This window comes from Bactrocera tryoni, chromosome 2 (assembly GCF_016617805.1).
Source record: "Bactrocera tryoni isolate S06 chromosome 2, CSIRO_BtryS06_freeze2, whole genome shotgun sequence".
Lineage (NCBI taxonomy): Eukaryota > Metazoa > Arthropoda > Insecta > Diptera > Tephritidae > Bactrocera > Bactrocera tryoni.
Window position 1 is genome coordinate 6573597 of NC_052500.1, and position 27147 is coordinate 6600743.

A 27147-nucleotide genomic window follows, 5' to 3' on the forward strand; every position below is an offset into this window, starting at 1 on the left:
AATATATATAATTTTATTAAAAAATAATTAACAAATTTTGGCAAATAAAAGATTAATATATAAAAAATTTAATTAGAAAAAATTTTATATTACAAAAAAATTGAAATTTGAGGAAAAAAATATAATTAAATTAAAAAAAATAAATTAGTTAGATATAACACTGAAAAAATTTTTGCAAAAAAATATCGAATATTATTTTATGTCACAGTTTTTTTTTTTAATTTAAATTGTAAATAAAAAAGGCTTGAAAAAATTAATATTTACTAAGTTTATGAAAAATCACTGAAAAAAAATATTAATATCTATACAGACTTCTTAAAAAAATTAAAAAAAAAAATAAAAAAACTGTTTTTGCCATGAGGAAATAAAAAGAACCATAATATTATAATTTAAATTTTGTGAAAACTTATTAGCAACTTTTTAAACAATTATTTTAGTTAAAATTTTTTACCAATTTAAATTTTTTTTGTGTTAAATATAGACAAATTTTTTTTTTCAAAAAAACTAAGAAAATTGCTTCCAACTTTAATAGAAGTGTATCAGAACATTTTTGTAACAGAAAATAAAAACTACTGAACCATTTATTCTTAAAAAAAAATAATTTTTTGCAAATAAAAGTGTTGCGATATTTAACAAAAAATTACTTAAAAACAGAGTTACCTTTCATTATAGCAAAAATAAAAACTTGTTTGATTTTTTTTTTCAAACACTAATTAATTAAAATATAGAAAATATTAATTTTTATGTTTTTTCGAAACATTTATGAAATTAAAAAAAAAAAACAAATAAAATTAGATTGTTTTAAGTTTCCTTGAATAAAAAGAAATTTAATTAATAAAAAAAAAATAAGAAAAAATTAAAAAAAAATAAAAATAATAAAAAACATTAATAAAAAATAAAAATATTTACTTTTCTTATAAAAATTATTTTATTTTTTTATAGCTATTACAAATGTTACTTTTCAATTCATCTGAAGAAATTACTATTTTTTTTCAAATGTGTTTTAGTATTAAAAAATACGAAATTAAGAAAACTTTTAGAAGTCTTGAAACTAAAAATTAATATTTTTATTTTTTTAAGCTGTCTTGATTAAAACCAAAATTAACAAATTTTTTGTATTATTTTAATTTTCCCAAAAATTATATTTAATTTAATGTATAGAAATTATTGATTTTTCATATTTTTTGCAAAATCGTTTTGAAGCTTTTAGAAGAAAAAAAAATTATTTTTTAAGCTGCTTGATTAAAAAAAGAATAAAAACCAATTTTTTTACATCTCTTTTCAAAAAAAAAATGTTTCAATTAAAATTTAGAAATTACTTTTTTTTGAAAAGTGTTTTAGTACAAAAAAGTATAAAATAAATAAAACTTTTTGAAGCTCACAACTCAAAATAGTGTAGATTTAGTTTTTTAACTGACTTAAGTTAAAAAACATAAAAATTACAAATCTTTTATTTATTAAATTGCAAAAAAAGTGTTTTATTATTTTTTCAAAGAAAAACAAATTTTATATTTGACTTTATTTTAAAGAATTATTTTTCATATCTTTTATAAAATTTTCTCAAATTAAAAAGATTGTGTTTAAATAAAAAAAAACTATTTTTCAGAAAAAAAATTATTTTATACTCTTACTGTCACAATTAAAAAAAAACCTATTTTTTTATATTTGAAAAAATATCTATATATATAAAAAAAGATTTAAAGAAAAACAAATTTTTTTTATTTCATTATTATTGTACTTGTTTTCTAAACTTCTTTTATATATAAATTTACTATAATTTTTCATTTAGTTCTTGCATAAAAAAACGCTAACATTTTATTTTTTTCTAAAAGTCGCTCACTAATTTAGACTTAGTTAAAAGAAAAAGTGTTTTCAATTCGATTGGTTACCACTTGATATATGTATGTATGTATTTAGGTACGCATATACGTTTAAACGGATCAGGAGGCTTGGATATGTAATATTTACTTAGATTCGTATAAGACTAAGGTTTTAGAATACTGGCGAAGAATATTTAATTAAAACTCTAAAAATAATAAATTCTGACAAAAAATATACATATATTAAGCTATCTAGAAGGCATAGGTATATATTATATATAAATCAATTGGCGGCTGATATGTCAGTTGAGTTTTTGGAAGTACAATATTAAAAATAAAAAATAATAATAACACTAGTAAAAAAATAAACATATTCAAAATAAATATAAAAGAATAGAACTAAAATTTACACAAACATTTAAATAGATTCAGAAAACTAATACTTTTATTTCTGCAAACTTTTCATACTAACGTTTTCTACTACTTTTTTTGCTACCTTTTTCTACTACCTTTTTTGTGTCAGCAAGTTTAGTTAAAAATTATTTAGAATAATGTAAAAATCACTGACTTGAAAAAAAAACTAACGCAACACCCTTTATTTTCATTTTGTGACACCCTATTTCGCTTCGTTTCCCAAAATTACTATTTTTAACATAAATATAATATTTTCTGTTTCTAATTACTTGGAATTTTCATAATTATATACCGTTGCACCGATTAAACATAGATTTCTTTGTAAACTGCGTTTTTTGAAGCTTTGAGTTGAGCGTTGAAATTTTTAGTACTTTTTCATATATTTACTTTGTTTTCATAAAGTAGCGGTATTTAGCAACATTTCTAACTCTTCTCTTCAATCATAATTTTTTGGCATAAAAGCGTTATTTTGGTTGCGTTTAGGTTATAAGTATGTATGCAGGTATGTATTTTTTGTTGGTATATGCTTTAGTTAAGTAGTAGGTAATATGTTAGGTAAATCCATAGTATGTATGTAGTAGTATAAGTTATGCTGGCTGTAGGTTAATATGTATTTATGCAGTTGGTTAGAAATATTTAGGCTATTAGAATTTGCTATTTAATGTATATATGTATGTATGCATGTATATTAGAAATAACTAGTAGGCTTCCCGCGTTGTGCGGAGGTTTCAATTCAATTCTTTTCATACATTGTTATTTATTTTTTTAGCTAAGTAGTATATAAATTAATTATTCAATTAGTTAAAATGCATTTTGGTTTGGTACAATTCACGCTCTGCCGCTTTTATGCTAAGCTACTACCTTTTTTACTCCCTTTTCTGACACACTTTCTACTACTTTTTTGCTACTTTCGCCACAACCTTTTCCCCTCCCTTTTTTCTTCCTTTTTCAATAAATTTTTCTACTACCATTTTTGTTACACTTTCTACTACCCTTTTTGTTACCCCTTCTACTACCTTTTTGCGTCGTTTTTTCTTTTGCTTCTCACTCTCAAACAGTTTCGTATGTTCACTTACTTTCGCATATAATTTTTCATAATAATTTTTATTTACTATTTTTTTCAATTCTTGGTTAGTGTTTTGTTTTCATTGATTTCTTCACTACTTTTTATACAAATACTACATCTATAAAAAGTTCTTCTTGCCACCGCCATCCAGTGGATTGCGTATGTTTGCCGTATCCTTGATATCCTTGCTGGTGATTGGTGGACCTTTTGATTCGAAAGTCGGTTTGCTCATCGCCAATGCCGGATTCAAGTCCAACATAGTGCGCGGACTCATCGCCACAATGCTGGCGCCGATAGGACCTGTTTAGTTATGCGCCAACAAAGTGCAAGTTGCAGAGAGAAAGAAAAAAACGTTTATTTGTATTAATAAAATATATAAATTTACGAAGCAATGTTTTCTAGTAAAAATTTAAAGCTAGTTTCAAGTAACTGTAACCGGTGCAATCGATGCAAGTAAATTCTAATGAGCTAAGCTGCAAGTTGTTAGAGACCAAGCGGTGCCAGATTGTAGAAAAATTCGGTAATTCTAAGTAACTCCGCTAAATTCAATTGTTTCTGCTACTTTTTTATAACTAAATAATCGAGTGAAAATGCTACTGAAATAAATAGGTGTAAAAGCATGCAAAAATTTATTTTCAAATGTGTTTTTATTTCTTAAAGCGTTTACATAAGCAAGGCAGGCATAATTTTCAATTTATTATATACAAAGTACATAGATGAGCTTAAAAATATTTTTTATTGAGTGACTGTGCTTTTCAGTAAGAAAAACAATATTTTTTAGAAATAATAAAATCAAATATAAATAATATAAAAAAAACTTTTCAAGCGTCGTTTTGTTTGTGACTCCCTCAGTTACAGTTCTGCTAATAAAAATAACAGTTATATTGTTTCAAATGTTCGTTTTTTTAAATGAAAATTTAACTTTAGAGCCCTACGAAGTTATTTCCCTCCATCAATTCACTTGAAAATAAATACAGATATGGCAACCCTTCTCAAAAATATTTTTAACAGTAAGCCTTCTTAACACTGTTTACTTTGATACCCATATTGCATTTTAAAAATATCAAATAAGTGGCAACCCTTCTCAAAAATATTTTAAACTGTAAGACATCTTAAAACTGTTTAGTTTGATACCCATATTGATTTAAAAAAAAAAATTAAATAGGTGGCAACCCTCAAACTTTTTTCAAACATTCTTAGTACATCACTGTAAATTTTAAAAAACTTTCAAATCGGTTCAGCTTCAAGTTCTCTAAACTCAACCACACCTTAAAAAAAATATCTTAAAGTGTGGCAACACTGAACTATACTACCGTTTTTTTCTCTATTTATAAGGCTGCAGTTATTTCACGAGCTTAAATGAGTGCTCTTTTGTACCTAATATAGATATTATGTAGTTTGGAAAGCTCGCTTCTAGTACTGACTGAAGTAAAATAGACCTCTCTTTATGATTAAGCCGCAAAATGTTGCTGAGAGGACTTTTCGAATGAGTACCATTTTCTAATTGTTTATCTGAAAATTATCTGATGGATGGGTAAGGTTAGATCAGGTAAGGTACATAAGCTGATTTCTCGTGAAGTCACGAATAATCTCACTTGGGCTGCTGGAAAAGTTTGGCCATTGTGATGCCGAGAACTGCAAAGTATGGAACAAGAAGATCGTCGCATTTCTACAAATCGGCTAGAGCCTGCCATAATTTTATTGATTTATTGACCCGGTTAATATCTACTCCAGCCATTTCCCCGGGTCCGTAGAAAGTATTGCAGCCAAGATGCTTCAACCTTTGTCTGGCAAATGTTCAGATCAGCTTCCTCAATGAAACTTTGACAAATTGCGTCCTCCAAAATCTTTAGCATCATCGTATGAGTGCCAATAGGAGAGTGCCTAAGTAGTTAGAACTCCTATCAATGCGGTCATGTGAACTTTGCTAAGCGCTAGTGGTTTCATGGACTTTTTGCGTTAGACTCTGGGCTAGAAGGCTTTCGCAACCAACGCTTGTTGAGCTCGCTCGAAGCCCATAATAGATCCAGCGCCCGAGTGCATGAAGATCTGCTCGTTCTCATCCTTATGGAACTTGAGTATGGGTTCATTTTCTTGTATGCTCATCGGCTTTACAATTTCCGACGATTCCGCTGTGACCAGACGTCTAGCTTTGAGATCTCTGTCAGTTACATCAAGGCCTGTATAGCAGCTCTCTATCGGAATGGATGGATACCTTCCTAAAAGAAAGTACATCTGTTGCTACCTGGCAGCGATCACCACTTCTGCTTAAAAGACTCTACAGTGGTCTGGCGGTGTGAAACAAGACTTGATTGAGAGCTTTCTATAGAAGTCACCTCTCCAAACTGCCTCATGAGCTTCGATCCATCCGTCAAAAAGCTCACTGCGCCTCTTGTACAGCGACTCCACCCCATCTACCATATCTCTCGGAGATATGTACGCGGAGAAGAAGCTTTCTTTAATTAATTAATGTCCCAACTTATCTAAAAATCAATTTGGGTCTATGGAGCACTCTCCAAAAATTCAGATAAATTTGTAAAACCTAACGATCTCAGATTAAAAGAAAAGTCTGAAAGCCTTCTGTGATCACCACTGCAAACAATTTCTTCTTCTACGAGAAAAATCCTCGGGTTTTCTGAATTAAAATTGCAAATTTGCATTATCTCTTATATCGAAAACAAAACATAAAAATGGACAAACAAAGCAATGAAGGTCTGAATATTTGGTACTGAGAGTTTCTAGTGTAGTCTGAAGTGAAAAGTAAAAATCGGGAGAGATTTTTCTAACAAAAAAAGGCCTGAAAGCAATTTTCACTCAATCAAAAATATTATTATCTATTGTACATAATATTTACAGATTTGTAATATCGTTAACATGCATTATATAAAATAGTTTAATAAAAAAACCAAATTTCGATTTAAAGTCAGCTTAAAACATATATACAGCACTGTCTAAATAATTAGAGACGCCAATTAGTATTTTTTCTTTTTAAAATAGATTAATATATAGTTTATATTAAAAAAATGGAGGAGAGAGGATTCAAGTGATACACTAATGTCATCAGGCTATTCACACCTATACTAAAATGTTTCTATTCTAAAGGATGGTGCTATTTGGGAGCAGCGTAAAAATCGGGTTCAATACTCGTGTATATTTACATATACAAATAATTGCACTATTTGGTAAATGTCTGGAGGAAAGAATATATAAAATTTGTTACAAGTAAATAAATGAGGAAAAATGTACATTTAGGTAGATGAACACACCCGCCCAGAATCCGCAGTTATGCATTTTTGTGATACCTTTCTTTTCGTTTTGACTTAATTTCGTTTTTTGATTTTTTGTTTCGCATTTTGTTTCATTTCGTTTCGTTTCAATTTGTTGGTGATATTTTCGCATTTTGTTGGTGTTTTGTTTCACAATTGGTAAATTTACAATTTAACGGTATTTATGGAAATTAAAATCATGATAGTGTTTTGTAGTGCAATTCAATTTTTGCACACGATTTGTTTGTTTGATTTGTATTTGAGAATTGAGGTTACGTTATCGGGTATTACAACAACATGTACAAATAGTTAGTCGAAACTGAAGGCCATATCTGAAAGATATAAAAGTTGAAAAAATATGAAAAGTAGTCGGTTACCTGGTTGAAATCAAACGAAATTAAGTATTGTTCAAAGAAAAACTAGAGAAAAAACCAATTGGAAACTTCTGGTTTAAGGAAGTTATTTGATGAGGAATACTTTAAGGGTGTCCACATTTTCGTGGTTTTTTTTTTGTTTTTCAAAAATAAAGTTTTTATATTAAGAATTTTGTGACGCATAAATTAATTAGGGTGGTCCATAATATTTTAGAAAATTTATAACTTTTCCAAAAAAAAATTAAATTTCATAAAATAATTAGGAAGTTATTTGATAAGGAATACTTTAGGATGGTCGACATTTTCATGGAAAAAATATTTTTTCAAAAACAAAATTTCTAGTTTTAGAATTATAAAAAAATTAGGGTAGTCCACAATTTTTTTAGAAAATTCTTAACTTTTTCTAAAAAATTAAATTTGATCAAATTTGTGAAATTGTATTATTTTTTCTAAAAAATTTAGTTTCTTAAACGAAATAAATTATAAAATAGGCTGTTAAGCCTCTTTAGGATTGCTCTCCATTGTCGACAACCTCTCTTATTTATGTGCCTATTAAATCAGAAATACACCTCACGGCTGATATCGGTTCGCCGGTCAAACCGCGAGTTTTTGAGATAATTACGCACAAATTTTAATCTACAAAGTGACTCGCATGCTATTCGTGGAAGCATACTGAACAAAACTTTCAAAGACATGTGTTTACTGTGACAGCTTGTATGATAGTTATTCCTTTATAAAACTTTATTCCTCAGGAAATTCCACATTTTCAAAATCTTAGAAATTATTCGTGCGAAATTTAACAAATTTGGCAATTTTGAAGCAAGTTTGAAACAAAAAATTAAAGCTTTTACTTTAATATATAAAATATTTCACCACTCTAGTAGAAAGTACGTTCCCACGAAAGTCAGGTCTACGTAACGTGAGCGGACCCGGATTATTTATCCGGCCAAGGACTGGGGCTAAAAAGCATGTCCAATTTTATGGCTTATTAGCCATAAGTAAACGCCCTTAAAATAAAAATTTATATAAAAAATGTACCACCCTAATGGTAAATAACATGACTTTCTTAACCAATCAGAATTCGGCACACCCTGTTGTGAATATAATTTAAAGAGTAAGAATTTAGTGAACTATTTTTCGATAATAGAGCCACCCTACTGATATATAAAAATCAAAAACGAAAAGAAGTAGATAATATAGATAAAATATTTTATGTCTATAAAAGAAGTATGAAAATTTCATAGCATGTAAACCGATAAAAAAAAACAAAAAAATGGACCACCCTAATAAGAAATAATATGATTTTCTCGACAAATCCCATTTCGAATACAATAGTTTTGATTATTTCTAAGCCGTAAAACAACGTTTAAAATTCAGTAAAAGAATAAAAAAAGATTGGAATTTTGAGAGCCTCTAATCCTGAAAAAAATGTATCATAAAGAGAAAATTTAACTATTCTAAGATATTTTCATATTTCGAAGAACCGTAGCTATTTTCTTAAACGCCGTTAAACAAAAATAAATAAAAAAATGGAGCACCCTTATAATAAATAATATGATTTTCTCGACAAGTCGCATGTCGAATACATTAGTTTTGATTATTTTTAAATCATAAAACTTCGACTCAGCAAAAAAAATCCAAAATTAGGGTCACCCTACCGATTTTTGAGAGCCTCTAATCCTGAAGAAAAGTTATCGTAATGAAATAATTTAATTAAAATAAGATATTCACATATTTCGAAGAAAGACATCTATTTTCTTTTTAAACAGTAATATCCTCCGCCTCAAGGAAGAAATTTCGAGAGCAATACCTCGTAATTACATATTACACAACGGAATAAAGGCACTGTAGCTAGACATTTATGAGAACACCAGGCGTCAAACAATGCAACTTAGAAGTAGTAATAGAAGAAGAAGAAGAAGAATAAGAAGAAGAGGAAGAAAATAACAGACACATACCGACACGCCATTACGACAATAACAAATTACGTAAAATAAAAGCAAACGACGATATAAAAGTAAGTAGCGCTGTTGTGCCTCGAGACACCCCGCAAAAGAGGGACTCAAGCGGAAGTCTACACAACGCAACTTACACATACCACAGCAAAGAAAGTACGATGCAAGACGAAGCTAGCGTTTCGGCAAAAAGCATAAATTGTTGGTAGGGGCCCAATGGTGGATGGGGGTGCTTGTATGATCGAGCGTTGTATATGTTGTTGCCATATTTGAATCGGGGATGTCTTTTGTTTTGCTTCTTTATTCTTTGGTAAATTATATTAATGGCGTTATTGTTGTTGCCTGATCAGTGTTCCAGCGCTACGGATCACTTTAATTTGCTTACAAACTTATACTTATGTATCTGGTTAACAGTTAAGTGGCTTGTGTGTGTGTGTGTGTGATGGCTTTTCGAGTCTCGAGACGATGTTGGACTACATACATACATATACTTTTGGAGTTATTGGTGTTTTAGGTTATCTAAGGAAGGCTCTTTAATAATGCGGTGTGCTGATTTTATATATGTATGTGTGTATTTATATATGTATGTATACTACATGCAAATAGCGCTTTTTATATTACATTTACTGTGTATATGTATGTATGTATGTGTGTGTGTTGGTGAAAATCGCCGTTTGTGCATTTTATGATTTATTTACAATGAGCTGGCTGTATATGTGTTTGTTGGTTTTTCATTTATTATTGCTGTTGTTGTATTTTTTCATTTGGATGGATGTTTTTGTATTGCCGCTAGTAGCTTTGTCTACTCAAATTCAAAGCCTACACTCAAGCATTTCCGTTATTTTTCCTACTCGCGTCTTCGTCGTTTGCTTTATGCACACTCTTTGTTGCCTTTCACTGCACTCAATATTTTCAGAAACATTGGCAACAACAGTGTTTTTGTGATTGTTAGTGTTGACGCTTGTATGCATGGCTAATGTCGGTGGCACCGCTATGTGTGGTGAGCAACGCCGCTATTTATTTCAAAGCAGCCTACCCATTTTACCATCCTTTGGCTTGCCAATCATTGTTGAGTATTCATCTATATTTACAAAAACAAATAATGCACAATAATGTTGTTAACAGGTAAAGCACATAGGATATTCAGTACATACGTACGTACATATATAATTATATATATATATTGAACATATCTTACATACATTATATAAAGTAAAGGAGTATATAATATTTGTTGAAATTAAACGAGCAATTAAAAAGGGTCCATGACCTGAGAAATATTATAACTTATAGGCGAAGCCATAATTTAGTTAGCAGAAGGCCTGAAACTTCGATAAGGAGTCGAAATAACCATTTTCCAATACGCAAAACTTTCATTAGATTGGCTGCAAAACCTTCAACCTATCACGCATATCGGTTTGTAAAAAAAAAAGAAAAAACTGAAAAATAAATTTCTACACTTTACTGACACATTTTGCTCTATATTGGGTAGTCGAAAAATTCTTTTCGTATTTCTAATCAAACTTCAACTTTTTTTTTATATTTATAATGAACGTTAATGAACCAAATATGTGACATTTTGGGCGACTACTTTTTGCCATTTCTCCGCTAGAGACATTATTCCATCAATGTAAAACTTTTCTGGTTTCTCGGCGAAAAACTGCTTCTCTTTAAGCCAACTTTACTGCATTAAGGAAGTTCTGTATTGACCGAAACAAATGGTAGTCCGATGGTGCAAGATATGGCTATATAGTGGATGCATTAAAACTTTCCAGCAAAGTTTTTACCGAGTCATCAAAGATGTGTGTGGTCTAGCTTTGTTCTGATGGAAGACGAAGCCATTTCTGTTGATCAATTCTGGCCATTTTTTTTTTTAATTCGATTGCTTTAATCTCATCAGTAAAATGTAGAATCAATCGTTCGACCATGCTGGTGCAGCTTATAGTGGATGATTTCTTTCCAATCCCACCAAACACTCAGCATAACCTTTCGAGGCGTCAATCCTGGCTTTGCGACCATTTGTTGAGGTTCACCACGCATGGACCTTGATCTTTTTCACACATTATTGTCGTTTTTGATTCATTTTTCGTCTCCTGTTACTATTCGCTTCAGAGATGGTTCGATTTCCTTTAGTTTCGGTAAAGAATCGCAGATGTAACTCGGTTCATTAAATTTTTCACAGACAATTCATGTGGTACCCATACAACGAGCTTCTTTTTCTAGCCGGCCTTTTTTAAATGGTTCAAAACTGTTTGATTATGAATGTTTAGTTTCTTAGCGATGTCATGGCTGCATATGTGACAGTCCTGGTCAATCTTTTCCCTGATTTGAGATATACGACTGCAACGACATCTATTGACAAAATACGAAAAAATTTTTGCGACTACCGAATATGAGCCGAGTTCTGGATAATCCTGGACAGAAGTAATGGAGCTGTCTCATGGTTTTTTACTTCCTGCACTTTCTGCATATATCATCGTTACTTATGCCTATCCGACTTTTATATGATGCTAGTAGGTTGTGATCTGTCATTAGACCAATAAACGTCCTGCAGACCTTTCGAGGCTACGTAAGTAAAAAGTATATGTACTTTGCTTACACTTCTTTGAACATGATTTTGGCGCTACTGGATGCCTCTTAGGCATTCCATCATGCCCTGATCTGTTTGTCAGCCCTTTCTAAGAACATTCTCTGAATTAAGACACCGTGAACTCAACTTAGAATAAATATTAACAGATTCACTGCCCCTCTTCATAATTTAGGGAGCACAGCGAGTCACTACTTTCGTACTTGTTGCTCAAGGAAAAGGGTTTTGATAAAAATGTTGTTAAATATAAATCAGTGGCTCCAAAAAGGATTATGTAAAATATTTATCGCTTATATCATATACTTTTTGGGATCTATTATCAGATTTTTTTCGGGTACAAGTGTTCTTTGGCGAATATTATACTGAACTGTTGGGCAAATTCCTATTGACTTGATAAAACTCAGAATCTGTGTCACAAGCTTATTAAAATGCGCTCCTAAATGTATGCTTTGCTCCACATTCTAACTTTTCCGGTATAAGCTCGGCGTCGAGTCGACTAAATCACTTTTAACATATTATTACGCTTTTGAATAGGATATAGACGTTTAACACAAACGCACATTCAAGTCGATATGTATATAGCTTACAAACTTACGGATAAACATGTAGAATATAGAAAATAAAAAAAAATCGAACTAATCTTTTAAAACAACTATGACGCCCACCTAAGTAGTAGGACTATTTAAATTTACCTAAATAGCGGATTTTGTTATTAAATTTCGTCGCACAGATTGAGGGGCGGAACGCACCGGCCGACGTACCCACGCAGGTGAACTCTTCAGACACATGAGTATGAGGGGCAGAGGTAATATGAGTACGTATGGCTGTCCACATATACACGTGTAATAGCTGATGTTTGTGGCATATAGCCACACTGATATGAATATGCAGATGTTTGTATGTATTTATGAGGATTTCTTTACTGTTAGGGGTACGCGTGCAGCAGGTAATTTAAAATTTTCTAGACGGGGATGGGTGGATATTGCTGTGTTGCTTGGGTACGACAAATTGGAGTTGTTGCTTGCTATATATATCAATATATATACATGTATGTGTTCTGTATGAATTCGTAGCATACGCATAGGCGCATGACCCCACATATGCTTGTTAGAGTGAAAATTGTAGTATAAATTTTTGATTAGACGTCTATGTTTGGCGGTGCGGAACATTTGCTGCTTGGTTTGGCATATAAAAGCTGCAATTTTCGGTTAGCTGGAAGTGGGCAGGTTAACATAGTTAGTGCCTACGGTAGTGCCTAGCGCGCTTACCATCAAATATTCATACATATAAGTATTTATGTTTATGTTTCAGTTAGTGATATGCTGGTGACTAGCCAACTAGCTACATTTATATATATATTTATAAGTACGAGTATGTTTGTTGTATAGGCTGTAGAACGCCGCTGCTGTGGTGCGATTTGAAGCCAGTCTATGCCTACTAAATTCTCACAAATTTTGCTTATTATTATGGCAATATGCTATATATTGTATTGCACGTATATGTGTTGTTGTTTGCATGTTGGGTTTGCAATTTTTTTTTTTTTTGCTTTTGTTTGGTTTTTATTCATAACAAAATATGGAAAGAAGCCGTTGCGCATATAGAAAATTTGCTTAACTGCATATTTTTTGGGTATTTATGTTTGAGTAGCGCAAATAAATAGGAAATGCACAAACTTAGTCGACTTTTAGGCGCACAACAACGTTCACTTACCTGACTTCGGACTGACCAAATCCTTCGCTTTGTTATTCATGCGCCGCGGACCGGTGCCGCCAGATCCCATTGGCCCGGAATGGGGACCGGAACCGGGTGTACCGCAACCGCTAACGCCGCCCGTTTGACCTGGAAGACAGTGAATGTTAGTAAATGCTAATAAATTGGTGGTAGAAAGCATAAATTAGAAATATTTTCAAATGAAACTGTGAAAAAATTCTAAAAACTCAATACTATGCGCAACCGGAACCGGATATTGAATTTTCGAGCCTATTTTAAAAACGCGCAAATTGGAAAATATGGATGTATATGACGACTTTCTTGCACATAACTTCGTTCGGAAAATCAAATCTCGTTATTTGACGAAGTTGTCAACCGATGGCCTTCGTTTCTATATATGTTTAACAACCTTTTGTGGGCGTGATAAAACCCGGTCCAATTCATTATTAGTAACACCAAGCTAACTTGGTTATTGCGAAACCTCTAGCCGATTTTATCGAGATAGTTTCTCGAGGTAACCATTACACGGAGGGGCGAAGAAATGAAAAAAGAACGAACTTTGCGTATCCGTAAAATTACAACCTTTTCATTCGACATTTCACCTATTATGTAAAAAAAATTTGTACGAAGGGAAAAAAATCCGCAACTCAATATTTAAAAATAAACAATAAAATTTATAAAAAAAATTTTAATTGAAAAAAAAGAGCAATTACTCACCTGGCAACCTTGGTGGACGGGGCTGTTCAACCGGAAGCACTCTTCTCCGTTTCTTCGGCAGTTTGGCTCGTGCTTGCGTATGCGAGTAGTACATGGCAAAGTTGCTCACAATGACGGGTACGGGCAGTGCGATCGTTAGCACACCGGCAAGCGCACACAATGCGCCCACAAACATGCCAATATAGGTCTTCGGCACCATATCACCATAACCGACGGTGGTCATCGTGACCAGTGCCCACCATAGACCCAACGGGATACTATTAAAATCATTATGCGGATTCGGTTGTATACGTTCCGCATAGTAAACTAGGCTTGCGAAAATCACAATGCCCAATACGAGGAAAAACACCAGCAGCGTGAGCTCTTTTGCCGATGCACGAAACGTTTGTATCAGAATTTTAAGGCCGGACGAATGACGCGTCAATTTAAATAGACGCATAATACGTATAATTGAGAAGAATTCTAAAATATCGGCGTTCTCTAAATGAGAGGCGAACCGTTGAAGCACAAGATCGATATAAAAACTAAGCGTTGCTATATAATCTATGATGTTAACAGATGACTTTATGAATTCACATTTATTTGGCGAGGATATGAATCTAACCTAAAAAAATGGTGAAAGAGAGTAGGTTTTAGTTGTTGCTTTGCATTTTACATTGAAGGTTAGGTATAAAAGAAAATAAATGAATATTATATATTAAATATGGATATACTATACTCTAGGCTCTAGGTTCTAGAACTCTATATATATTTTGACACACTGAAAATTCTAAGGCTAAGTTACTAAAGTGGTGTATTTTTGTCTTAGTTCTGAACTGAAGAGCAATAGTCAGTAGTTGGAGAAGCTAAAGCATCAAATTCTCAACAGAGATCCTAGCAAATTAATTTCTCCACGCATTTAAGTCTTCTCGACAGATATTTGTCTAACCATATATAATACATTGATATATCCTTAACCTAAAGACCAGCAGAAACGCTCCGGCTACTTGAAGTCGATAGAATTTCTAGTCTGGGAATTAAATATGAAGAACTGTATTAAAAGCAGGTGCCGTTCCCATGACAGTCGGGTCTATGTAACCGGAACGGACCGGATTTTTTATCCAGTAAAGACCGGTAAACAACTAAAAGCAAAGGTTAGGTGTACTAGAAGCACTCGGAGCTTCAGAGCAATGATTATAATTGTTCCATAGGAAGTCGTCGGCAACATGATTACTTATAGAGATCACTGGACACAGTTTAATACGTAAATGGAAACTTTTTGAAGTCTACTAAACAGTGTAGTAAACTTTAACAGGGGTCCACAATAAAAAAGGCTTTATCAGGTAATGCCAATGAATGACGAAGACGACTAGTTTTGCAATAAAAGCCAAGAGTTGGCCGAATGGCAATTATACACATAAATATCTCTATGATATTTATAGTCAATAAGGATACTTTTTCTCTTTTCTGAAGCACACTCGAGAGTTTGAGACTGCATGCGGAAGCCCATACTATAGCTATAATCTAGCCACTCGAAAACTAACCTACCGTGCACCTAAATACGCTAACCTAACCTAAAAATATTCCTTTATACTATATTATACAACACACACAACAACAACACCTACGTAGCATGATACTCACCAGTATTTCGAACGTGAACCAGGCATTACAAACACACTCGATATAAAAGAAAGCTATGTGTGCATTTGTTTGTGGTTTATCGATGTACCAAGCCATATTACCGCTGGATGTATTCACCGATGTATTAACGAGGTACGGCACACGCATATCCGGATGTGTTTTCAGGCAGAATGACAATATGGATACACAAATGAAGAATACCGAAACTACGCCGATTGTCTGTTTTAAACAAAGCAGAGACGAAGAGAAATATTCAGAAATGTTTACATGTTAACATGTGAGGTTATGTGCTTGCCTTGGCCGCATTCGAACTGTATGGCTCGTCGAAGAGCGACCAGATGCGCGGTTTCATTTCTTGCCACCACGACAGCGTGCCCTTGTAGTAGTCCTCTTCGAAACCGAATTTGCGTGCCAATTCCTCTTCGGACGGTTTTTCTGTATCTAAATCCAGACGATCTAATACCGCTAATGTCTCTTGTGTGTCTCTGTGCTGTAAGTGGAAAAGGAACAAAGGTGAAAGTGATATGAATACATTAAATACAATATATATCTTGTAAAGGAACAAAAACGAAGTTTCCTTCTAAACATGGCCTTTATAAAGGATATACGCTTCTGATATATAGTGGAGTCTCTTCACTGATTAATGAATACTATGCGAAGAGACCACCGCCAAGCCTGAAGGCTGTAGACAATTGAGCTATCTTTCTTTTTGCTCAGTTAAGTTAGTTATTCAATGGTCCTATGATTTTTATTGACTGTGGAAATTACTAAGCGATCGATCTTGTCACATTGTCGCGACATTTTGGGAAATGGAGTTCAAACGAGTTGATAAGAAAATAGTCACGGGATAGGTTTGGATGGGTGAACTGTCGACATGTGCTACGTATAACAAAGCGGACCGTTCCGGTCGATTCTCTATCATGTCTTATCATAAGTATCATCATAAGGATTCAGCTTTGCTACTGCATAAACTGCAGAAAGCACTGAGAACTAAGAGCTACATACATATAAACCAGGATATTCGCAGTCAAAAAGTTTGAAAACAAATATTAGGCTCGACAGATCCCACCTCGTTAAACAAAGACTCGGTATAAACTGCTCGCTCACTACAGTTTTTACTCGAGCTACCAACCTGCGTGTATGTCATCCAACAGCATGGCTCGACTTGATTCGAATCTAAGCCCCAGAACTCGAGCTCCTCCTCGAACAGTGGCCCACAAACGTCTGTAGGATAATGCAGCTTGCCGGTTCTAAAAACAAAACAATTTCATTAGCATAAAAAATATTAATATATATTATATATTTGGACTCACCTATAGTAGTTAAGTACTTGAGCAAAGACTCCCGGATGCCGATCGAAGAAATACTCATTCAATATGGGATCATAGTTGGCTAGCGCCTCGGTGAGGCGTGACAACCTGGTGGCGGGTATTTTCTTCAATGTAGCCTTATACGTTTCGTGCCGAATGCCGCCCACATTCAGCACGACCCGATTTTCCGAATCCATATTTATCAGATTCATAGCTGCATGCGAGTAGTGCATATTTTTAGGTATGAATTTCATTTGGGAGCTTTGATAAGTGCGTGTCTGTTGGTGCCTCATAAAAACCGTATATATTTACGTGTGTGCCTTGGTATGTATTTATGTTTATGTGTGTGTGCCTGTGTGTCTGTGTGCGTGTGATCTTAAGTCGACTTTAACTACAGTTACTATATAAGTATGATATTAACGTTATATTGCTTGTGTTGTGTGTTGTTGTAATGTTGTTTATGGGGATATGTGATTTTATTTTTATATTTGTTTTTGTTGTTGTTGCTTCAATTGCAAACCTTTCAGTTGTTATTGTTGTACGCTCCCGTCGCGATATGCAGTTTCAATGTGCCGCCTGCGTGTGATAATAAAATATTGTTGCTGCATTTGTATTGTACCGTTAACAGTAGTTCATCTTGTAGACATAGGCGCTGTAGCTGGTCACTAGCGTTTAACATATCATCTGCAAGAGAAGATTGGAGATTTTATTGAAATATAAATCTTCATATAGAGAACTTCGGAAAATTCCAAAAGATGGTAAACTTCATGTAACGATATTCTACTCTTTTTTTTCTCGAGCATATTGGTATATAAGAAAAAATTCACACGGACACATCTTGTAATGACCTTGACCCTTAATTAATTGGTTTTATTTCTTGTAACACATTTTTGACTGTCAAAGCAAGAAAAATTGATCCCTTTCGTGTTTTTTTTTTTTTTGAACATAGGCACGGATTGCATAAAACTTATAATCCTCAAAATAATACTTGAAATGATTAGTGATATTGGTAGAGATCCTAACATTTTTTGACCGCCGATTATAGGGAAGGTAGATAAAAGGATGAAAGGAATCAAATTATTATATATATCCATATATATTTAAAATTTTCTAATCTATTCGTCTTCGCCATTCTTTTTCGTTTTCATTGAAGGCCCATCTCAGTGGAACACGTGAAATATAAACTATACAGCAAACTATACTATGAATCAGCTGATAATACATTCATACTTCAAAAGGTTCATTAGTGTCCAGTAGAATCTTAACGATGGCCTAACGAATTACTATATTACACAAAGAGGGTTTCTTATAGACAAAAAGAACTTGATACGTAGATTGCCTTTTATATTTCGGGATTTGGCAAACCCTAGTGTTGCTATCTGGTAACTTTATCGCAAGATTAGACATTTTTGATGGTATGCTTACACAGAAAGTTTTAGCGCTATTTGTTTGGTTAACAGTAACTTAAAATATACATCTGGGTAAAAAATGGAACTGCGCTATTATTTTTACAATTTTCAACGTGGAATATCTCAACAATATCACAGCAGAATTCTGCCTAGTTGGCAGTCCTTGACCGGATAAAAATCCGGGTCCTTTCCGGTTACGTAGACACGACTGTCGTTAAAAGAACAGTACAACGATGGCCTCAGATAAACTTTTCACGATGAAGATCGTGGTCGAGGTCGTAGATCACTCTAAGATGAATTTCATGAAGGTCGTCCAAAATTAGTTTTTGCTCTGGAAACTATTGATGCTGTGCGCATTCGAATATTGCATGATTGTCATGTGACCTATCGTGAGCTTGAGACAACTATAGGCATTACAATATTCCGTGTACATTTCGCAGCAAAAAAAATTGTTCATGTTAGATCTCAAACAGTTAAGAAAAATGCTAGAAAAAATACGATAGCGGTGTATGATTTCGTGATACCTCAATCAGAGTAGCAAAAGTGCTATGATAATTGCTTCAAACGCATGAAAAAGTATATAGATCTTTATGGAGAATATTTTTAAAAACAATAAAGCGATTTTCATGGATTAATATTGTATTTCTGTTTTTTTTTCTAATCCCGAAATATGAAAGGCAACCCTTGTACATAGTTGGTTAAGCTTAAGACTGATGACGAAGATGTGTAGTACATCACATCTAGATAGTTAAAGTTAAGTCTTTGTGAAGATAAGACATTTTAAAGGAATTCAATTGAGAATAGTTTCTTCAGTTGTCTAAGGTATGTTTTCAAAAGCATTGGTATACCAAAGCGGAACAGTCAAGAATAAAGTGAAGAGATAAGACTGTATGACGTTAGAAAGATAAGATTGCATACTAAAAGGTTTCTCAAATAGTTTTGTGTTTGTTTGACTGAGTATTCTTTCATGACGTTTCAAAGCCACCAACAAAGACCAGATACACATTACCATGCGGTTTTAGATGTAAATAGCCGTGTGATCCTGTTATTGTAAGAACCAATTAAGTGCAATTTTACAGTAATTTAAAGATGCATCATGTTCTGTGAGTTAAATCAGAAGGTGAGGACTGATGATTGACTAGATGAACCTTGATCAGAGCAGAGAGGCCATATGTATACTCAGAACAAGAAGGTTTTTCTAGCTGTGTGAATTTGGTACATATCCCCCTAGCATTTAGATATACATATTTATATTTACTCGTTTAGGTATTGTTCTGAGAATTTGAAGATTTCTTGGTCATTCTGTAAAGTTTATATGGTAAACGTAATACGGGGAGTTCTGAACTAGATTTCTTTGAATTTTTAAAACAAAATATTAAACAATTCAGATGGCTATTGCAACCAGCGTTACTGACTAATTTTCCTTGAAAGCTGATCATGGGAGGATTTCTAGTGATTTTTCTGCCTTTGATGCGGCCAAGCTACTTCGTATTAACAGTCAAATCTATTTTTATGGCCATCAAAATGATTTTTAGAACAAATGAACTTTGTTTAGGCATATCTGGGTACATAAATACATCTTTGTACCTGTGTGTATGCAAGCATTTGTGTATTTATATAAAGAGCGTGATTGGCAAGAAAATAAGTATATGTTTGTAGCATGTGATTAGACGTTAACGCAGTCAATTAATACGCCACTATAAATATAAACAAATGTAAATACAACAATATACATTGTTATATATTTATAAACTAGGGCTCAATTACTTTTGTTCGAAATTAATACGATTGTTTACACCAGCTGAGTAAAAACAATTGTAATTAGGGAAAAAACAATTGTACCTTTGCGAAATTATTTCTATTGCTTCCTTTAAGTTATACCCAGCTAAGCTTTATAATTATTTGCGATAAACATTTCAGGAAACAAAAAAGAAATCATGCGCGATTTAGTTGCAAAAACTTTGTATGACTCAAAAGCAAATTTTATTTTGTTTTTGGCATTGTTATACCCTGCAGAGGATATGTTAGTATGTCAGGAGATTTGCTACACCCTGAAGGAATTCTGAGAGAAGTACTTATGTATAAATGATCAGCGTTAAAAGCTCTATCGATTTAGCCTTAATCGTCTGTATATACATATAGAAAAAATTCTGTAACTTATTATATTGAGATATAGATCTGAAATTTCGCATAAGTCCTTTTCTCCTTCAGAAGTCATACAAAATGACCGATGAAAGCTACGTTCTTGTAAGGAAAACTTTTTTATTTGATAAGACATCTTCACGAAAATTGGTACATATAATTACACAAGATCATGCTATAATCTCCGAAAAAATCCTTCAGATCTGAGCACTATAACATATAGCTGCCATACAAACTTACCAATCAAAATCAAGTTCTTATAAGGAAAACTTTTTCATTTGAAGAGATATCTTCACGAAATTTCGTACAGAATATTACCTAAGACATGGCTACAAGCTTCGAATAAATCGTTCAGATCGGGCCACTATAGCATATAGCTGCCATACAAACTGGCCAATCAAAATCAAGTTCTTATATGGAAAACTTTTTCATTTGAAGAGATATCTACACGAAATTTGACACAGATCTTTATTCAAAGTAATGTCATAATCTGCGTACAAATTGTTCGGATCGAACTACTATAGCATATAGCTGCCATACAAACTGATCGATCAAAGTCAAGCTAAAGATCTCTTTAAGTCCTAATATGCTTTAAGAAGTGCAGCCGTGAAGGGTATTACAGCTTCGGTGCAGCCGAAATCGAATTTTCTTGTTTTTTTGTTTTGCTTTCTGTTATTGTTGCTTATGGGAACCATAATTTCCGCTAATTTTCAATAAAACAACTTAATTTAAAATTTCAATTGCGTGGTTGCCACACGATTTTTTCACTTTTTGTTGACTTCAATTTTGTGTTTGTGTGTGTGTTTGTATGTGTTCGTGTTTATTTACATGTTTCGAAATAAATCAGCGCAAGTTATGGTTATGAGGCACGGATGTATGTATGTATGTATGTATGAATTTAGTGTTTGGAAATCACAACCACGCACGAATGACTAAAGCAATTACGTGAATTTGTATTTTGGGAAACACTCTGCCACATTTGGACGCTGCCGCCGTGTAGCATTAGTTGGCATATTACATGCATAGAAGCTTGAATGCACAGAGCACGAGCGAAAATCAACAAAAGTGCCAGCAAGATAAATAAACAAGAAAATCTGAAAAGTTAAACAAGTTAAATACACTGCGCGGGATTAATAGCAAGCGCCTTGCCGCCAGCAAGGAGCAGCGCATGTGAGGGGTGCTGAGGGCGGAAGTAGTGATGCAAATATTCTAATTGGAAGAAAAAATCATAAAATTTTATTTAGAAGGTGAGCACAAGCACTCAAAATTACAAACAAATACAAATACACGCCCGCACACATATACATACATACATACATAGACATATGAACAAGCTCCGGCGCATTGAGTGTCCACTCGATATAAATGTCTAAACAAGCATTTACAAGTATAAATGCGCTATACATACATACATACACACATGCATACATACCTATATTCTTGTAAACGCCGCTAGGCACATCACTTGTACAAAGTTTACCCAAATAGCCAGAAAACGAAAATTCCAATTTATAAACAAAATAAACACGCTTGGATGCATACACACACATACATATCGACATATGCGCATACTTATATAATGTTGCTGCATAAGCGCACGTCACCTGCGCCGAAATTTGCATAGGTATTGAAAAAATGTAAATCTCATTTCGAATGCACGCGCCTGACATTACCTCATTGTGCGGGGAGTTGCCACCGGAAATGGTCGCAATTATTCGAAACCTTTGAAGAAGGAAACAGTGAAGGGGCTTGCTGTTGTATTTGTGACTTTGGAGGTATTTGTACATTGCTTTATATAGACCCTTATTCCTCGAACAGTCTCAGAAAAGTTGTGACTGTGACTGTGTTTTGAGTCGGCTTAAAATCGAAAAGATCTGCCTTTCAGCCAACATGTATCTCTTATTATATTTTGGATCGAAACAACTGTTGATTAGTAGAATCAAAATCGGAATTGAACCGTAAAGGCAGTGACACTTTTCTCAGATATTTCGAATCTTTAGCAATTTTGGCCTTGGAAAACTCGAGTTTCCAAATTGTAATTAGTTTTAAATTAGCGCTCTCTGATATTAGACATGACATTTAACATATTCGGAAATTTATTTCGAAAAAATGGGGTTAAGTACCGATGTACATAAATATATTTATTTATTTATCTTTAATAGACATCTACTTATACGGAGTCAAAAAAGTTTAATCATTTTTTGCAACACCAATAGGTTATCGAAAACACAAAAGAAAGAGGCGTAATTGCTTCTATCTAACACAAAAAAGTAAGAAGTTCCCATCTGCTTCTTCTTCTTCATTACTAGCGTAGACATCGCTTTCACGGTTACGACAGCGCGTCGGTCGTTCTTCCTTTTCGCTATTTGGCACCAATTGGAGATTCCAAGGGTTGCCAGGTTCTTCTCCACTTAGGTCTTCCTCTTGGAGAGTTGGAGTGTTTTCATCCACTGTACGCTCTTGTAGAAGATTGTACCTTCTCTATCCAGATCTGCATCTCGAATTATTTTTATCCATAGATTATAGGAGTCGCCTTTTCTGAAACCTCATTTGGTGTCGAACAGCTCGGAAAGTTCCTTACTTATTTCTTTTAATGACAACAGCTGATCTTATTGAAATTTTTTCGCGGTCAACTATTTGAACAGCTGAAGAAGAAAGACTTGTTTGTAAAAAATTTTCTGAAATTTTTTTGGAATAATTTTTGTTTGGTGCTTTATATAAGATGGAAGACCGCAAAGAGATCGGCATATTTTACTATTTTACTATCAAAAAGTTTAAAAATGCAGTTCAAACAAAGAATTTATGAAGAAGATGTGTTGATCGAACGCTAATGCTAAGATAAGTTTGGAAAACCGGCACCGGCAATTTCGAACTTGAGTATGCACTACTGAAGACCTTTTGAAGCCGATGTGAATGAAATAAAGTCGTTGGTCAATGCAAATCAGCGAATAATAACTTGAGAGTTTGCTGAATGATTAAATTTTTTCGTAGTTTTCACGATATACAATAACAAAATCGTGTTTACATTGTACTCAAAAAAAGGAAACTACTCAATGAACGATTTAATAAACGAAAATATTTATGAACTGCTGGAAAAATAAGAGCCAACACCGCTGACAAATTAGTAGTCAAAACAGAAGTGTTGCGACGATTCGATCTCATCAACATCCAGCCAACTTGGACACTAGGTATTGGACAATTTTTTTGACTTAGAGTTAAATATCATATCAGAGACCATTAAGAACTACTTTTGGATCTGTCATGGAAAAAAATTATTCAGATTGGGCCAGTATGGATTATTTCCCTTTTCTAAGCTTACATGAAGGAGGCCACTTGTTCAAGTTTAGACTGCAAATTTTCTCTGGGAATTCGTAAGGCCCTTTATACTGTTAAATCCTTTCATGGAAATCGCTGATGGTCTTATGAACCCTACGTTCTTCGGTTATTTATTTTATTATGTAATATTAGCAGCTAGCAGGATCAAACGCTATTTGAGGAAAATTACAGACGGAAGCTTGTTGAATAGCATTTGTTATACAATGGCTACGATCGATTGGCTGAAAATTGTCAATTTGGCATTAAAAACGACAATTTTTTCGTAAAAAACGATTTTTTCTTTTTTTTTTCAAATGGCGCCATTTTCTTAATTTTTGATATTTTTCAAAGATCGTCGGCACCTCCGAGGACAGCCCATTACTCCGTTATTTTTCAATATTTTTGTAAATTATTTTTTTTTTTAATATAGCTTGGCCGATTTAATCTAAGGAAGCTAGTCTCTAAGTTTTTGCGGTATCGATCTTAATTTTTGCTCACATTCTTTTCTTCTAAAGAAACTGCTCATTTGTCGAAATGGCCGATAACGGACCACTATAACATATGGCTGCCATATAAACTGATCAGTCGAAATATAGTTTTCGTACGGAAAGCTTTTAAATTGACAAGGTATCTCCACGAAATTTGACATAGATTATTGTCCAAGACAATGCTACAATCTTCGAACATATTGTTCAGATCAGACTACTATAGCATATGGCTGCCATCCAAACTGATCGGTCAAAATCAAGTTCTTGTATAAAAAACTGTTTTATTTGACAAGGTATTTTAACAAAATTTGGCATAACTTATTGTCTAAGGCAATGCTACAATATCTACAAAAATCATTTATATCGAGTCATTATGGCATATAGCTGCCATACAAACTCTACTAAAATCCATGAGCTTATGATTTATCTTTGTACTTTGTACTGCATTTGTATAATACTTTGCCGTCCGTCCGTGTTTTAATACTAGTAATCTGTTAAGCAGGCTTTAATAAAATCGCACTGCATTTACCATATGCCCAGCTAAGTGTAAAATTAAATAAAATCGCTTTTTTCCTGCTCATATAAATTACTGACAATTTATTCCGTTATTATTGTTACTATTAAAACACACACACACACACTTGTAGACATTTGCATAAAGTCTGGCGAGTTACCGCCACAAGCCGATTTATTTAAATACGCTTATACACACACACACACACATACACTACTACATACATACTCGCACATTTGTTTGACTGCGCACGCTAATCGTCGCTTACAACGCACGCAAATCCAGCGCTTTAATGGCAGCAAAATAGCAAAAGTCTCCCAAAAACTAAAACGGAGAAAAATTACAGCGCAAACAACTAAAAATACGAAACCGAAAAAAGAAGTAAATAAAAGAAATTAACAATTATACTTGCCCACCCATTGTGTACCGCCCGGGCGGTCACTGCGTATGAGCAACATTCACAAATGCACTCGCTCAGGCAGCCGCCAAAAGCGCAAATTCATGTTTACTGCGGTGCTTTTTTCAACGCTACAATCATTTTGAGCCGCGCACATCCCCACCCGCGCGGAGTATTGCGAAAATTTCACTTGCCAACGCGCTATACTAACTGTAAATGTACCGTGTGTGTGTGTGTTGGAAATTCCGCCTGTCGATATTGCGCCAACTGAATGCGAGACTCGTGGTTTACCGTTTTCATTTGCCGCGCCATCAATTGTGTACTTTGATTTTCATTTTCATTTTCGTTTCAATTTAATAATTAAACGCTTCGCATACATAACATTTCCGAAAATGTTCGCAGTAACATCGGTGTAACGGTTTGTTGTGAGAACGCTTTCAGCTTTTACAACATGCACTTAAGCAACACATATTACAGGCAGTGAATATTTGAAAGTGTCTGTCAGCCAATTCGATAATTTCGAAAATACCAGATTCGCTGTCGATTGCGCTGTCAGTTGGTGCAGTCAATTGACTTTCAGTTTACATTATGCGAATTTCGCCGACACACACGGACATATTTTGGCACTTTCATTTACATATGTATGTGCGGGTATGAAATTAACGAAGTACAACAAAATGTTCTATATAAAAATAAACATAAGGTTTTAGTGATTGTTTTAGGCCGTAAGGAGGGTTTAAAATGCCTTCGCACCATGCAGGGATCGTCATACTATATGAGTAGTGTCCCCCCAAAACTCTCCCCTCTTCTATTATGGTCTTTTCCTTTGCCTCGGGACCGCTTTTACAATACTTCGGGAGAAGGTTTCCGAGATGGACCCATTACAAGTCAGTTTCTACTCTTCCTGCGTTCAATGACTGAATACGGTGCTAGAAGCAGGTTTCCATAGTTCTCGATCAGATTCGGCATTTATCTCTCTATTATCGCTTTTTTTCCTCACAGAAAAACTTACAGAGAATATGCTCTTGTGGTCTGAGAGCCGATACAACTTATTGAGTTCAAGAACTGACGAATGCCGTGGATGCGGGAGTTCAATCAATTTTAACATCACTTTTACTGATTTGAGGCACCTTCATCCATCAAGATTTTTAGACTTACGCTTGAATTTCTATTGGTCAATGTCCAGTAAAACCCTTTACGATTGCGACAAGATGAACTTTGTTAAAGACATGTAGTTCCGAAGATCTTCTGCCTTCTATTCTACATCAAAAGAATTATGCATCCAAACGAGTCTGATGATGAATTAGCTTGATTCTATATCTAGTAAGGACAGACACTACTTGACCAGCTTTGAGCGCACAGTTAACGAGCTCAGCACTGGTATTGAATGCTCACCTCTCAGAAAGTGGCTTCACTTCGTAGCAGTTTGTCTATTGCCACCTTAATAATGGCTACTTTTGCCTGAAAAACACTACAGTGGTCCGTTAGCCTAAAGCAAAGATTAACTGACAGCTCCTTACAGAAAACTTCTCCCGCAAACTTCTCTCCTAGCTTGGCCCATCCGTGACAAGGCTCACTGCCCCTTTTCTCCAGCAACTCTTCTCCATTACCATAACCTTCGTCGGTGATCCAAGTTTTCAGGGATGCAGTTTTTCGGATCCCTTCATATACCCTGCTTCCATACACCGGAGATGCCTATGAAAGCCGCTCTTTAACAATGTTCAAGACTTTTTGCTAGTGTTGCCGTTTTGAGCGCCCTCTATCAGACTAGCATACCATTGAAGATTATTGGCTTGATTACGGTTAGAGCCAAAACATCAACTTTGGTGAGACTGCTAACTTTTCCCTTATAGCACCCCTACAGCTATATAAGGCAACCGATGGCTTCTTTACTCTCTTCAATGTTTAGCCTCCATAAAAGCTTTTTATCAAGGATAAGCCGCGGGTATTTCACCTTTTCCACAGGTTAAAGACGTGAGTCTCCGAATGAGGAGAGCGGCACGTCTGCGATGTTATAGCTCCTTGTAAATAAAACCATTT

The 27147-nt window shown here is 34.0% G+C and overlaps 1 protein-coding gene across 4 annotated transcripts in view; it reads right to left on the reverse strand.

The window, feature by feature from the left end:
• Positions 1 to 1756: 1756 nt before the first annotated feature.
• Positions 1757 to 27147, reverse strand: part of LOC120768898 (potassium voltage-gated channel protein Shaw) — a 31002-nt gene continuing 5611 nt past the window's right edge. Inside the window, exons 2-9 of one of the 4 annotated variants that reach the window (XM_040095653.1) lie at positions 17363 to 17526; positions 16846 to 17056; positions 16665 to 16782; positions 15828 to 16022; positions 15533 to 15751; positions 13910 to 14513; positions 13193 to 13321; positions 1757 to 3600 (exon numbers count right to left, since the gene is read on the reverse strand). In XM_040095653.1, the coding sequence (XP_039951587.1) occupies positions 3419 to 3600; positions 13193 to 13321; positions 13910 to 14513; positions 15533 to 15751; positions 15828 to 16022; positions 16665 to 16782; positions 16846 to 17054 (1656 nt within the window). In that variant the 5' untranslated portion in view covers positions 17055 to 17056; positions 17363 to 17526 and the 3' untranslated portion in view covers positions 1757 to 3418. Of the gene's footprint in view, positions 3601 to 6663; positions 6899 to 9634; positions 9977 to 13192; positions 13322 to 13909; positions 14514 to 15532; positions 15752 to 15827; positions 16023 to 16664; positions 16783 to 16845; positions 17319 to 17362; positions 17527 to 27147 lie in introns of those variants that run through there. The other 3 variants (XM_040095652.1, XM_040095655.1, XM_040095654.1) reach the window with 3 other exon arrangements.